The sequence below is a fragment of the Chelonia mydas genome, chromosome 18 (assembly GCF_015237465.2).
Source record: "Chelonia mydas isolate rCheMyd1 chromosome 18, rCheMyd1.pri.v2, whole genome shotgun sequence".
Classification (NCBI taxonomy): Eukaryota; Metazoa; Chordata; order Testudines; family Cheloniidae; genus Chelonia; species Chelonia mydas.
The window spans coordinates 9,960,045-9,975,599 of NC_051258.2; the positions used below are offsets into that span (position 1 = coordinate 9,960,045).

Below are 15,555 nucleotides of genomic sequence, written 5' to 3' on the forward strand. Positions count from 1 at the left end.
TGGCTGGTGGGATGTGGATGGGTCGAGAGACAGCCCCGCAGACTGTAATGACTTTAATTTAGTCACTACCTACCCTAGGCTGAATTTGAGTTGACACTCCGTATACAATGCATTCTCTGGAACATTGCTTAGCACTGTTGGCAGAGCAGACTTGGGACTCCAGGCTTATCAATGTGCTGAGTGGCCAAGGGACTCCTGGCCAGCCTGCACTGCTCCCATTGCCTCTTCTGCACTCGTCTAGCAAGTCCAACTTCAGTTGACATCCGTGAAATGTCCGGAGGCAGGACGAGTGCAGAATATGCAAGGGAGAGCCCCATCCTGCATGCGAGAGATCCCCACTGCAGATGGGAGAGTGGATTCCACTTTAACCCCATCTCTGTGTTCTGCACTTACACAGAGGTGACCTCAAAAACTGCCAGCTTTTTCTGCGAGAGCTTTCTTCTTGCTGCAGGAAACAGTGAGCAGAAAAGCAATGCAAAGCATCCTTCTCTTCCCTTCCCTGCTGCCACTTGGCATTACAAGTATCTCCTCTTGTATGTAGCGTGCTTTCTTATTCTTGCTGGTTTGGCCCTAATTTTGATTAGTTAGGCTCTAAGGTCCCCTTGGAGTCCCTCTCAGCACAATGCAATTTGGAAAACGTTTGTGCAAAGTTTAACACTGCAGCTCACAATGCATCAGGTAGGTGGGGATGAGGTTGTGCTGGGGTGAAGTGGGGGCAATGGACAAGTTACAAAGAGACCGATCCCAACGTGACAATCCGGCTAGATGAGTTGCCTGCAGGGATTGAACCTGGAACCTCTTGACCTAAAAGCAGGAGCCTGTACTCCTGAGCTAAAGAATAAACAAACCTAAAGGGCAGTGAGGGTATGTCTTCACTGTAGAATTCATCTGGGCTTGTACTTGGATGTTGTCCCTAACCCCCTCTCCCATCCACACACACAAGCCTCTGACCCAAGTTTGGTGCTTTCAACCAGATGCTAGCTGGCCCAGCTTGGGCTCTAGGCTAAAGTCTGAGTGGGGTTTTCACATGGGCATAAGCCAGTCACTTTGCAGTGAGGATGCAGGGTAAACCACTCAAGTGCTAATAATCCTCCACTGCCTTCCTACAATTCCCCCTATGTACTCAGAAGGACAGACAAGTTCACCCACAATTCATTGGGAAACAATCAGAGCGGCTCAACTTATTACAACACAAAGAACCAGGGGATGTTCTCCCAGATGTCCTAGCGACCCTCACATGGGTGACAGCTACCCCAGTGAGGACACAGTAACCCAGGAAGGGCTTTGCAGTGCGGCTGCTCACACCTGGGTGAGGCTAATCTGGATGCCGATCGTCCACATTAAGTCTTCTCAGCAGTTACTTGTGGGTGCCTACGTCGCCAGCCTGAGTACATTCCAGCTGCTGCTGCTCAGTGGTACCCATTGTTAGATTCTCCTTCCTGGGGCCTGAATGAGTAAAAAGGCACTGCATTTTGAGGAGGCTGGTTTCTGAATGCTAACAAAATGAGGCAGAATGTCCTTTGATGCACTGTGGCTATTGTGCATTTCCCTTTATGAAGATTGATAACTGCTTCCCATTATTTTCTGTAAGCCCAATTAAATAAAGTGCCAGGTGGATTTTTGTCTTTTATACATAGCCTTCATCTGATTGCAATTTCTCAGGCCCAAGAAGCATTCCCCACAGGCTTGACTGAGCTAGGTTTAGCTTTAGGAGACCCGACAGCTGATTGGATACTAGGTTCCAGCTACAGCCAGCCATTTTTCTGGGGCCATTGATTTACTTATGAACCTAGAGTATGGGAGGTATTTATTAATTTATATCTCATATATAAATAAAATTTGAGGTGACACGTACATTAGAAATAACTATGTGATAACAACAGAATACCAGCAGTCACATCCCTTACGTTTGAAATCACCTTTCATACAGCCTTGGAATGGCCCAAACAAATGAATATATTACCATAGGACAGATGATACTTAGACTCAGAGAGACGGGGCTGATCCAAAGCCCACTGAGATAAATGGAAATATTCCCATTGACTTCAGTGGGCTTTGAATCAGGCCTCTAGAGAACAACTGAACTGTAGAGATTCACAAGGCAGTCACACCTCTACTTCCTGAATTGCTGTGAAGAAGGGTCTGTTCTGATCCTTGGCCCAGCAGCTTCTTGCTGGGAGGATGGAAGGAAGGGAAGTAGAGTGTGTCTGATCTCTTCCTCTCATGGTTGCTCCATGGGATTGATGGGGATTTCCATTCTTATCACTGGTGCTTGTAAACATGCCTCTCTGGATGTTTGGTACTAGGGTACTGGGACCGGGATATAAACCTTTTCAGCTATAGGTCGTTGGTTCTAATCCCAATAAATAATAGCTATTGCCATCTAGTCTCATTCCAGTTTTCAGTGGATTAATAAAACCCATCCTATCAATTGGTCCATGGCAGGAAGATTCAACAGAGAGGACAAGGATGCAGACTTAGAATAAATTATCCTTTCACCTCGAGAGGTGGGGCTTTTCAAACAGGGTTAAGGGTTCAGAGCTGGGCAAAAAACTAAATTTTCAGTTCGTTGGCAGTTTCCAAAGGTCAAAAAAAAAAAATATTTTGGGTCAGGCTGAAAAAGAAATTTTCCAGCAAATCAAAAAGTAAAAATAATTTGTTTCAGAATATAATATTTGTTTCAACCTGAAATGAAGTGTTTCATTTTAATTTCAAGTACTTTAAAACTTATTTTAATTTTAAGAAGTAAAATTAAAAGAAACATTGAAACATAAAGTTGTTTCAAACTGAAAAACAAACGTTTTGTTTTGAAAATGTCAATACGAAACCGATTTTTTTCTTAAATGAACAATTCAGCAAAACTGACATGAATTCGCAAAACTTTTCAAAGTCGACAAATCTGCATGTTTCACTGAAAAAGTTTTGGCTGAAAAATGTTGCCGAGCTCCAGTTAATGCACATTAGCACAGCAGTCTGAGGAAGCAAGCAATGCTTTGGCCTGTGTTGAATCTGCTCTTCTTTGGATGACTAGGGGACTCCACCTCCAGTGCTATCAATCTGGTATATTTCACAAGCACTAGTCTATAGTCAACTTACATTTTAAGGAGAAGAAAGAAAAATTGTCAGCATTTTGTAAGATAAGCTATTAGAAGGGAAAGAAAGTATGCAAACAAGAAAGCAAACAAGCTACAATTTATGAATGATTCTTTTTGCCCTCTGCTATTGCCAATAATCCAGATAAAGGAGTGCAAGTTAACTAGCAAATTCTAGTCTTGCAGCAATGCTGACATGGTAACTAATACAATGATGCAAGGAAGGAAAGTAAGAAAGTATTATTTGCTTGTACTCCAGTATTGCAAATATTGGGGCAGGAGTATCAGTGATGGTTAAATGTAAATGTATAAAACTGGCAAGGAAAGAAACAGTATTTTTCAGAGTCCCCCCCCAAGGAAGGAATAAAAGATGGTCTTGCAGGGAAGCCACTGGACTACGACTCAGGATATTTGGATTTAGTGCCTGGCTCTGCCATAAAATCCCTGTGTGACCTTGGGCAAGTCACTTTGTCTCTCTGTGCCTTGGTTTCACATCTGGAAATGGAGGGCAATGCTATTTCCTTTCACTCTTTAGATTGTCAACTAAGAAGAAGAAGAAATGCCTATTAGTATGCATAAATTCAATGCCTAGCGAACTGATCTCAAAACCCACCAAGTAGGTACATAATTTAAGGCATAGAGAAGTTATGTGATTTAGCTAAAGCCATAGAATTAAGAAAAGACAGGCTTAGAATTCAGAAGATCCCAGTTCTAGGCTTGGACCACATCTCTCCACTGCCTATTGTGGTCTGAAATCACAGTTCCCGAACTAGCTAGGAATCTAAGTTCTGAGAAAATTCACCTGCAACTGAAGCTCTGCAAGCTTTAAACAACCAAGGTCTGTGTTTAAATCATGCTGTTTTTAATAGTCTCATGGAACTGAGGAATCCCCACTGCCCACTGTTGTGAGAAGCTGAAAAATCACTCAGTACAGGTAGGTTAATTGCCCAGCTAATGGCCTCCAAAAGTTCAGGCTGGATGTTCTCTCCTTGAATTACCTGCCAGACAACAGGCAGGCCCATGCCAAGAGAGTTAGGATGAAAGGGAGTGAGACTTTGAGAAGGAAGGGACCAACATTAAACTGAATGTACAAGTGGGCATCACAGCATGGGGAGTAGATGGCCAGCCCTCAGTGGAGAAAGAGGTGGTTAGGGACTATTTAGAAAAGCTGGACGTGCACAAGTCCATGGGGCCGGACGAGTTGCATCCGAGAGTGCTAAAGGAATTGGCGGCTGTGATTGCAGAGCCATTTGGCCATTATCTTTGAAAACTCGTGGCGAACGGGGGAAGTCCCAGATGACTGGAAAAAGGCTAATATAGTGCCAATCTTTAAAAAAGGGAAGGAGGAGGATCCTGGGAACTACAGGCCAGTCAGCCTCACCTCAGTCCCTGGAAAAATCATGGAGCAGGTCCTCAAAGAATCAATCCTGAAGCACTTACATGAGAGGAAAGTGATCAGGAACAGTCAGCATGGATTCACCAAGAGAAGGTCATGCCTGAATAATCTAATCGCCTTCTATGATGAGATTACTGGTTCTGTGGATGAAGGGAAAGCAGTAGATGTATTGTTTCTTGACTTTAGCAAAGCTTTTGACACAGTCTCCCACAGTATTCTTGTCAGCAAGTTAAAGAAGTATGGGCTGGATGAATGCACTATAAGGTGGATAGAAAGTTGGCTAGATTTTCGGGCTCAACGGGTAGTGATCAATGGCTCCATGTCTAGTTGGCACCCGGTGTCAAGTGGTGTGCCCCAGGGGTCGGTCCTGGGGCCAGTTTTGTTCAATATCTTCATAAATGATCTGGAGGATGGTGTGGATTGCACCCTCAGCAAATTTGCGGATGATACTAAACTAGGAGGAGTGGTAGATACGCTGGAGGGCAGGGATAGGATACAGAGGGACCTAGACAAATTGGAGGATTGGGCCAAAAGAAATCTGATGAGGTTCAATAAGGATAAGTGCAGGGTCCTGCACTTAGGACGGAAGAACCCAATGCACCGCTACAGACTAGGGACCGAATGGCTAGGCAGCAGTTCTGCGGAAAAGGACCTAGGGGTGACAGTAGACGAGAAGCTGGATATGAGTCAGCAGTGTGCCCTTGTTGCCAAGAAGGCCAATGGCATTTTGGGATGTATAAGTAGGGGCATAGCGAGCAGATCGAGGGACATGATCGTTCCCCTCTATTCGACATTGGTGAGGCCTCATCTGGAGTACTGTGTCCAGTTTTGGGCCCCACACTACAAGAAGGATGTGGATAAATTGGAGAGAGTTCAGCGAAGGGCAACAAAAATGATTAGGGGTCTGGAACACATGACTTATGAGGAGAGGCTGAGGGAACTGGGATTGTTTAGTCTGCCGAAGAGAAGAATGAGGGGGGATTTGATAGCTACTTTCAACTACCTGAGAGGTGGTTCCAGAGAGGATGGTTCTAGACTATTCTCAGTGGTAGAAGAGGACAGGACAAGGAGTAATGGTCTCAAGTTGCAGTGGGGGAGGCTTAGGTTGGATATTAGGAAAAACTTTTTCACCAAGAGGGTGGTGAAATACTGGAATGTGTTACCTAGGGAGGTGGTAGAATCTCCTTCCTTAGAAGTTTTTAAGGTCAGGCTTGACAAAGCCCTGGCTGGGATGATTTAATTGGGGATTGGTCCTGCTTTGAGCAGGGGGTTGGACTAGATGACCTCCTGAGGTCCCTTCCAACCCTGATATTCTATGATTCTATGATTAAGTAAAATGCTCCTGAGAGAACCAAAAAAAAAAAAAAAAAGAGCAAGCCTAAGAAAGACCAGCTTGAAGGCCAAATAGGGAGAGAATGACCTTGTGGTTACAGTGCTGCACTCGAATTCAAGAGATCAGGGTTCAATTCCTAGCTCTGACACTGTGCAAGTCACTTAGGTGCTTTGAAAATGTTAAGCTCCTAAATCTCTCAGGCTAAGTCCTAGATGTCTAAGTGGCTTTTCAAAATGTTATCCTTAGGGCTAGTCTACGCTGGCAACGTCAAAGCACTGCTGTGACAGCGCTTTAATGTGGCTTGTGTAGTCGCAGCAGAGCGCTGGGAGAGAACTGTTTCTTCACCCCCCTGAGCGAGAAAGTTGCCGCGCTGTAAAGTGCCAGTGTAGACAAGCCCCCAGTCTCTATCTATGGATGCAGTGTTGCTGTAGCCATGTTGGTTCCAAGATATTAGAGACAGAAGGTGGGTGAGGTAATTATCTTTTATTGGAGCAACTTCTGGTGGTGAGAAGCTTAGGGCTTGTCTATACTGGCACTTTACAGCGTTGCAACTTCTCGCTCGGGGGGGGTGTGTGAAAAAACACCCCCCTGAGGGCAACAGATTTCAGCGCTGTAAAGCACCAGTGTAGACAGTGCCCCGCGCCGGTAGCTACACCTCTCATGGAGGTGGTGTTTTTAGAGCGCTGGAAGATCTCTCTCCCAGCGCTCTGCCGTGACTGCACAAGCCATGTTAAAGTGCTGCGGTGGCACTTCAATGTGGCCGGTGTAGAGTAGCCCACAACCTTTCGTGCTTACAAAGAGCTCTTCTTCAGGTCTGGGATATCTACTCAGAGCGTCACCGCTAAATACCAGGTGGAACAGATTGTTTAGCGTAAGTCATTAACACATGTTTCAAGAAACCATTCAAGGTAAGCTGGTCCATTAACACTTCTCCAGTCATAGCGGGGAAAGGAGAAAAAGAAGCTGGGGGAGGCAGTTAATGGGTCATAGACTGTTGTAATAAACGCTAAATCCAGCCTCTTGATTCAGTCCATCATTTTTAGTGTCTAGCAAAGTTATGAATTTAAGCTCCCAGGCTCTTCTTTTGGAAGTGTTGTGCAGGGTTGCTTTGAGGATGAGAGGTCAGATATAGAGGGACTGCTCTGTGAAAAGTGTTCCCTCACAGACCACATGGTGTTTTTGTCTTTTATCATTTTCATGTGTGAGTTCACTCCAGAGCGTAGTCCCATTTCACCTACACTGTTGTTAGTGGGGCACAGATGGTACTTACTTGGCCCACATTACTATTGCATCTGAGCATCTCACAATCTTGAATGTATTTATCCTAGCGAGGACAGCACTATTTTACTAATGGGGAACTGAGGCACAGAGGCACTAAGTGACTTGCCCAAGGTCACAGAGGAAGTCGGTGCTGGAGCAGGGAATTGAACCCCGGTCTCAAGTCCCAGGTTAGTAACCAAGCTGTTGGATCAGGCTTCCTCTCAGCCTGGCTGTTTTCCATCTCTACAATATGGATGAAAATAGTTACTTTTCCCACCCTTTTATTTGTCTGTTTACATGGTGGGTTCTTCAGGGCAGGGGCTGTCTCTTACTATTTGTGCAGTGCCTAGCACAATGGGCCTCTGGGCTTCCCAGCCCCGTGATAGTATAAAGAAATAATACCAATACGGAAGGAAAAGGAGATCTCATCAAAGAAATGGAAATAATTGCATTGGTGATTTTTTTTTCCCTCCCAGGTAATGAGGACTACAGGGCACCCTGCAATTGTGTTTACTCCATATCTGATATGCACATACTGGAGGTGATGTTCCTATTTATGTAGTTCGCTGCCAACATCATGATTTTTGATTCCCCGCAGGGTGGTTGTTGGTTTTTAAGTATCTGAAGTTGTCACCTCGCCTGTTCCATCCTTTTAATCATCATTACCACCTCCCATTTTGTCATCCTTCCAACTTTAAAATCCAAGGCAAACAATGTCCAGTACTGCCTGGGAAGTGTTCCAGATGCATTATGAGGACACAAACGCTCTTGACATTTTCCCCATTGTTATTCGTGTTTCCTTAATCAGGCAGAGTATCATAGGCAGCATTAATATGCATTGAGGGCAAATGATAGGCAATAAACCAATTCTCAGGTGCTCAAAAGAAGTTTCTATAAAAGCTGCTGATCAGCAGGTCCTTTCTTCTTCTTTTTTGGTCTCTATATATTTATTTTATCTGCAATATGCAGATGTCATGAGAGCTCCTATCTGTTCTTGGATGTCCATACCTGGCTACCACTGACACTACTTTTAACTGCAATGGGAGCTACATTTGTGCAACTGAACGGCAAAATGTAACCCTTAGTGTCTTTCATTTCTCTTGCCCCCTAGTTTGGCTTCTAAGTGATATTTGCATAAGTTAAGGTAAGGAGTCTGAGGCATAAAGTGGAAGTGCCTTTGCCAAAGGGGTGCGGTATTGCATTTGAGTACTGAACCCTCAAGAAAAAGAGTCCCAAACACAGCTTCATCCCTTGTTAACAACCTGAGAACTCACTGAGCATGCTCCTTTCTTAGCCTCCCCAGTAAGATCCCTTCTCCTAGCAAAAGGTGGAGTTTCCCAGTCCCATGTGGCATTCTGGGGGCTGCAGTTCTGCTGGTGCCTCACTAACAGCAGATATTTCTGAACAATCGCAGCTGTGAAACTAAATCTATCTTTGAAGGAATAAAATGAAGGCATGTAACTTGTCCACTGTTCTCCACATGCTTTATGTTAGGACTCCCAGAATGGAGTCCTTGCTGTGTGTCTGGTTCTGCACAAAAGTTCCCTGCAGTTCCAATCCTTAGTAAAGTTTGTCCTCTCCTCCACAACACTACTTCGGTCACAGAAACAGAGCCACGGGCACATTTTGTGGAGTCCTGCACAAAGTTAGATGTGAAGGCCCTCAAGCAGATCATCCATAACCCACACAGCTGGGAGGGATCCAATACTGGCTGAGTTGGAGATGCTTGTTGGATGGTGAAGGAGGACTTTTGCAGCTTGGGAATGGTTTTGACTTTTTTGCCGTTCCCTCCTCCCTTTACTCCAAGGACGGAGCATACTAAAACCATGGGGGCGTATGTGGCGCACACCTGAATGCGTAGGCCCGACTCTACATAGAAATGTATTCAGCACTAAAATAGGCGCATTATTGCTACCGGAGATTTCCAGCCCATCTTTTCTGTATAACGAAAGCTCGATTAGCTAAACTAATTAAGACCAAAGGGCTTTAACAGAGAGAGAGATGTGTTTGCTCAGATAACCACCAGGTTCCAAGTGAAAGGCTATGGGAGTAATACATGAAAAGAGTAGTTTTTCTATTTACATTTCCCATTTAAGTACTTGTAAAAGCAAGTCACAGGAAACGGGTCCACAGAGTGCGCTGGAGTAAGTGAACAGTTTGGTTAACTGAGGTTTGGGTAATCGTGTTTGTACACTATCTGCAGCAATCCATGTAGGTATTCCCACTGGCAATACAGGGTTAGCCGTGGAATAGTGATGAGGAAAAGCCCCGGCTGAGAGGATTTTGCACACAATGCAGCTAATCTGTGCCGGAATAATTTCCTCCTCTTTTATTTTGCAAACAGTTCTGTGTTTCCTTTTCTTGTTAGGGGTTTCAAATGGAGCGTTGCAGGCCCAGAATACTCCTTTCATTTCTGTTACTGGCAGTCACCGACTGGCACAGCTGAGCGAAGTTAGTCATTGTCAGTCTGAAGAGAGGATGTGGTGAACAGGAATGAAAGGACTGGCTTAACTTGGGGTGCCTACATCGCCCACGCTATATAAATTCTGAGTATCCTGTACACAGCAAAGGTGAAGATAAAATGCACAAATGTTATGAACAATCAGAGGCCTTCTTGGTAGCAGATCCAGAATTTAGGACTTAGACAAAAGGGAAGGGAGACTGTTGTGTTTTCAAAGAGCCATCCAACATCGGATACCTTTTTCATTTGAAGATATATTTGTAAAGCTTCAAAGGGAGTTTAAAAATATATTGAATATTTTTAGAAGTTTCTTATATTTAGAGGGAATTACCCTGGGATATATTTACTGTGCACAGACTTTCTGAGAAATTCTTATGTTCTAAGGTGAAAAGTTGCAATGAAACATCTGAAAAATCATGAATACATGTGCAAGTCACAGTCTGGAGCATAGCTAAACCAAGCAATTATGTTATGTGCCTGCCACCCTTAAACTGGCATTCAGCACAGATGTTCAATAGCAAACTGATTTTCACTTTCATAGAAGAAATGCTAGATTACCATTGACAGGTAGATTACTCCATTTTCTTCTGTGATTTTAAAGTAATTTCCAATCCTAAATCCAACATGCTGGCCCATTACAATCCCAATAGTCTCTGAACCAATATGTCCTTTCCATGGCTGTGAATTTCAGTGGTCTAAGTCAGTGTCAAACAAACGCAGGGGACTGACATTTTTTTCACAGCTTAAACCTGCCATATAAATGAAGCACAGCCTTTGGATCTGTGCAATGTGCACTCCCGGGTGTCTTAACAGATACAAGCTTATTGATTTCATACCTGTGCATCCATTAAGAGGTGTCTCATCAGCATCATGGAATTTTTCAGAGACTCTTTTTCACTGGGCAAGAAAGCATCTTTGTCCTCATCCAGCATTTTTGACTTGTTCACGATAAAATGCGAGAGCTGGTCATTTAGGGTATGCATAGACTGCACAGCTATGGGGAGAGAGAAAGAAAAAAAGAGCACTGAAACCATGCAGGGGGATTGGTGGGAATCACTGGAAACATTTGAAATTTCCAGAGGGTGGGCAGATGCTACCATATTCTGGACTAGCTAATTAACTGAGGGTTAAAGCATACATATAAGCAATCTAGACAATAACATGTTACATTAGATGAAATAATTGACTAAAGGAAGCAGAGCCATCTACACCATGACTGTATTTAGAGTATGAGTGAGTCACTAGCAATAACATTACACGTGCAATAGATGCTGTTACTCCATTCCATATGCTACAATGTACTGTTACATAATAAGGCTACTAAAGGCTAATTTAGCATTTCATTTCCTTGCAAAAGCCCTGGCATAGTGCTGTGATGAGAAGCTAGACAGAAACTCAAGTGAATGCACCAAACTGTTCACTTTTCCTCCTGAAGATTTCCTTACTTACATATTGTGCTGTATTTGACCTTCCTTTCTGATGGAGCTATACCAAACATAGCTATAATATTTAGAGCTCCTTATGGAGATGGAATTTCATGGGGATTTAGAAGGTTGGTAGAAGCCCATATAGTCTCCCGCTTCTTCTACCGACAGTGACTATACAGGTACCATACTAGCCGTGGCTACACCTCTGAAGTTGAAACATGCCTGAATCAAAATGCCAGATCCAAATATCTCCTAACTTTGGGGAAGTTCTGACCTGGATCCCAATGATCGGACTTGAAACCATCTCCACTCTAAAAGTTGAGACATTTGGTTCAGTCAAGCAACCAAACAACTATTCCTTAAAACATTTCTAGTCTGCAATGTCTGGCTTGATGTCTCATGACAGGCAGTTTTCTTGGTTCCTAGAACTTCCGACTTCTCCTCATGCCAGGAGGATTAATGATGATGCTGATGGTATAGATTCGGTTAGCACCCAAAATGTGCAAGATCTGTTTCCCAACAGAAAGAGAGAGAGAGTCACTTTCCCCAAAGAGCATGCAATCTAAAACCAGAATCCTAGACTCTTAAAAACGTAAGAATGGTCACACTGAGTCAGACCAGTGGGTCCACCTACCGCAGTATCCTGTCTTCTGACAATGGCCAGTGCCAGATGATTCAGATGGAGTGAACAGAACAGGGCAATTTATCAATTGATCTATTCCCCTGTCATCCAGTCACAGTTTCTGGCAGTTAGAGGTTTAGCATGGGGTTGTGTCCCTGACCATCTTGGCTAATAGCCATTGATGGACCTATCCTCCATGAACTTCTCTAATTCTTTTTTGAACCCAATTATACTTTTGGCCTTCACAACATCCCCTCTGGCAACGATTTCCCTAGATTGATTGTACATTGTGTGAAGAAGTACTTCCTTATGTTTGTTTTAAACCTGTGACCTATTAATTTCATTGGGTGACCCCAAGTGATGTAAAGGGATAAATAACACTTCCTTATTCACTTTCTCCGCAACATTCAGGATTTTATAGACCTTGAACATATCTCCCTTTAGTCATCTCTTTCCTAAGATGAACAGTCCCAGTCTTTTTAATCTTGTCTCATATAGAAGTTGTTCCATACCCCTGATCATTTTTGTTGCCCTTCTCTGTACTTTTTCCAGTTCTAATATACCTTATTAGAGATGAGGCGACCAGAACTGCACACAGTATTCAAGGTGTAGGCGTCCCATGGATTTATATAGTAGCATTATGATATTTTCTGTCTTATCTATCCCTTTCCTAATGGTTGCTAAGATTCTGTGAACTTTTTTTTTAACTGCTGCTGCACATTGAGCAGATGTTTTTGGAGAACTAGCCACGATGACCCCAAGATCCCTTTCTTGAATGATAGCAGCTAATTTAGACCCCATCACGTTGCATGCATAGTTGGGATTATGTTTTCCAATGTCCATTACTTTGGGCAACACTACCTTCCTCCTCTGTATTTCAGCACTTCCTCTTTTGACCCCCAGCTGAAAACAGATAGTGAGCTTAATGGAAGATGGACAAATACGGCACATGGCTTGTATTCCACAGCAAGGCCTTATAATGTTTTAGAAGCCTGTTTATTTTTAATGAGAGTTATGGGGCTTGTGATAACTGCTGCCTTGATAGCCCAGGAGAAGGAAGTCCTCTTCATCACAGAATAGCTACAGCATGGGAAGCAGCAGTGGAAGCTTTCCTAGTCCTGCCCTGCCCTTGTGCCTCAATCCTGACGTGAAGGGATCCCTTCTAGGGGGGAAAAGGGAGTCCAGTGCTCCATTAATTCCTTGACTTCTCTGCTGAGAGTGCAGATAAAAGATGTGAAACACAATGGTGGCTTTTGTGATTGGGAACTGGACTCCACCTGGCAATCTAGAGGTGAAAATCTCCTTATCCCATTACTAACCGTAGGCAGTCCAGTTCCCTCTGTGAACAGCCTCTTACACAGATACTTTCTCAGCACCAAAAATTCATTCTCTTAAGATTAAGAGCATGACACCACAGGCATATGGATTATAAAACAGTAGGGTTTATGAGTACTTGTGGCACCTTAGAGACTAACCAATTTGTACTCCTTTTCTTTTTGCGAATACAGACTAACACGGCTGTTACTCTGAAAGTAGGGTTTATGTATGTTTAATTATTACCACCTACACCTGTATGAGTATTTAGGGCTTTACATCACAGAGTAGGACAGCACAATTCATAGGATGGGAATGCTCAGTTGTAAGGTTCAACATTTTGTTACAAAATAATATTTTTGACTAATGTATTATAATAGCATCTAGAGGCCCCAACTGAGACCAAAGCGTCTTTGTGCTGAGCACTGCGAATATGCATAAGAGAAAATCTCAGTCCCAAAGTGCTTACAAATCTAAACAAAGAAGAGAGACAGAGGGCAGGAAGGAAAACAGAGGCACACTATAGGAGTGAAGTGAGTGACTGGCACAAGGCCATAGAGCAGGACAGTGTCAGCGCTGTGATTAGAACCCAGGTCTCCTGGCTCCAAGTCTGGTGACCTATTCACTAGGCCGGGCTGCACAATAAGATGATAAAGAGAGACAGAGAGGGGAAAAAATAGAGATTATATGAGTTGCGGGAGGCAGAACGGGAGAGAGAAAACCAATAAAACTCGACAAAATTGTGCCTCAGTTTGTTACGCTGAATAACAGGACATGAAATATGAATCTACCTTTAGCAATCTAGGGCCAAACCCAGATGTTGTATGTGGGGGGAATTCTGCTCCTGCTCCTTTTTCGTGTAAAAATGCATCAGATGCAACATGTGCGTGGCTCACTGAGGTCCCCAAGCAAATGCGCTTGATGATATTGTAATTTATATGAACCACAATGATATGAACTAATGATCAAATTTATCTCTGCATAATAAAAACCCTTTGTGATTCCACATACCGGAAAAATCTATGATGCCATTTGCATTTAAACCATCACAAGTTTTGAATTTTCATCTTTACTGTAGGCCCATTAAATAAATGAGCCTAAAATCATTCTTCGGTGTATCTTTTTTTTCTAGTTTCATGCAGTAAAACCCTCTGCTAAGCTTTCAGTAGATGGTAGCACATTATTCTGAACTGTGCTTCAGCTCTGTATAATGTACATTTGCCAGTCCTGATTTGCCAAGGTGGTTTATGAATTAGGAATTGTGTGTAGAGTTCTCTGACAATCTGACTTTAAAAACGCTAAGCGATGAAATTTAGAAAAGGAACTACTTCTTCACACAAATGTACAGTCAATCTGTAGGATTTGTTGCCAGGGGATGTTGTGAAGGCTAAAAGTATATATGAGTTAAAAAAAGAACTAGATATGTTCATGGAGGATAGGTCCATCAATCGCCATTAGCCAAGATGGTCAGGGAATGCAACCCCATGCTCTGGATGTTCTAAGTCTCTAACTCCCAGATGCTGGGTGTGGACGACAGGGGATGGATCACTCGATAGTTGCCCTGTTCTGTTCATTCCCTCTGAAGCATCCGGCATGGCCACTGTTGGAAGACAGGATACTGGGCTAGATGGACCATTGGTCTGGCCCAGTATGGCTGTTCTTATGTCTATACACAAGGTATCACATATATTAAGGGTGGTGGTGGTGAATTGGTTGATAACATGAGCCAAAGCTTCTCCAGGGCCTAGGAACTTCTAACACACGTGCATGCATCGCTGTGGCAATATAAATAGTTTCAGCACTGTGAAATATTGTTTCCAACGTAATGTTAAAGGGGGGCAGGCAGCTGTATTAAAACTAAATTAAAATCATATTCGAAGTTGAGATACATTATGATAAAGCTGCCCATGGTCACAAGCCAGCGGGTTTACTTAATACTGAAAACTTACATTTACATTTGAATGTTATCCACCCCATCACCCAAGTCAAAAGCCATAATGGGAATAAAATTGGGCTCTTCTGCGGGTGATTGGAACCAGCTAAGGGGATGTGTTTGAGGTTCTAAGAATTTAACCCAGCTGTGGCCACAACAGCTTCTCCACATTACTACAGGGAAGACAGTTAATAGATGCCTTGTCTTTTGTGCATTAAGAAGCATCTCGGAAATTTAGTGGCAGGGTTGGGCGGTGGCTCAAAAAGTTTGAAGAACCACTTTGATTCCCGAAGTGTTGATGATGATCCAAACCTTTTAAAGTTCCTTCCAAAACTGGCATCTCTCTTACCCACCCCACCACCCCTCTTTCCTCTTCCTTCTTTATATGAAATACATGCTTGTGAACAAAGAGCCTTTGGAGGATGAGACAGTGAGTATGGAGGATTTAGGACGGTTCTTATGGTTTGAGCACAGGCATACCTTGTGCCTTGTATTGTTTTCATAAATAGTTGGCATTGGGGGCCTGGAGCATTGGATGGACATATTTTAAATAGTAATATCAATAATATGCTGGATCATGACTTTGGAATGACTGGGACCAGAAGCCAAATAATGCATTCCAGCGTTTACACATGCCCCTGTGTGCACTGGGATAGAAGTTGGAGATATTCAGCTATACAAGGAGCAGAATAGCACACATTCAATAAAGCTTCCCAT

At 43.3% G+C, this 15,555-nt stretch overlaps 1 protein-coding gene across 2 annotated transcripts in view; it reads right to left on the bottom strand.

Moving 5' to 3' along the window:
- The window catches only part of KAZN (kazrin, periplakin interacting protein), a 721,176-nt gene that overhangs the window by 588,513 nt on the left and 117,108 nt on the right, over positions 1-15,555 (bottom strand). For both annotated transcript variants that reach the window (XM_037881298.2, XM_043531933.1), the window contains exon 2: positions 10,379-10,536. In XM_037881298.2, coding sequence (XP_037737226.1) covers positions 10,379-10,536 — 158 coding nt within the window. The remainder of the gene's footprint in view (positions 1-10,378; positions 10,537-15,555) is intronic.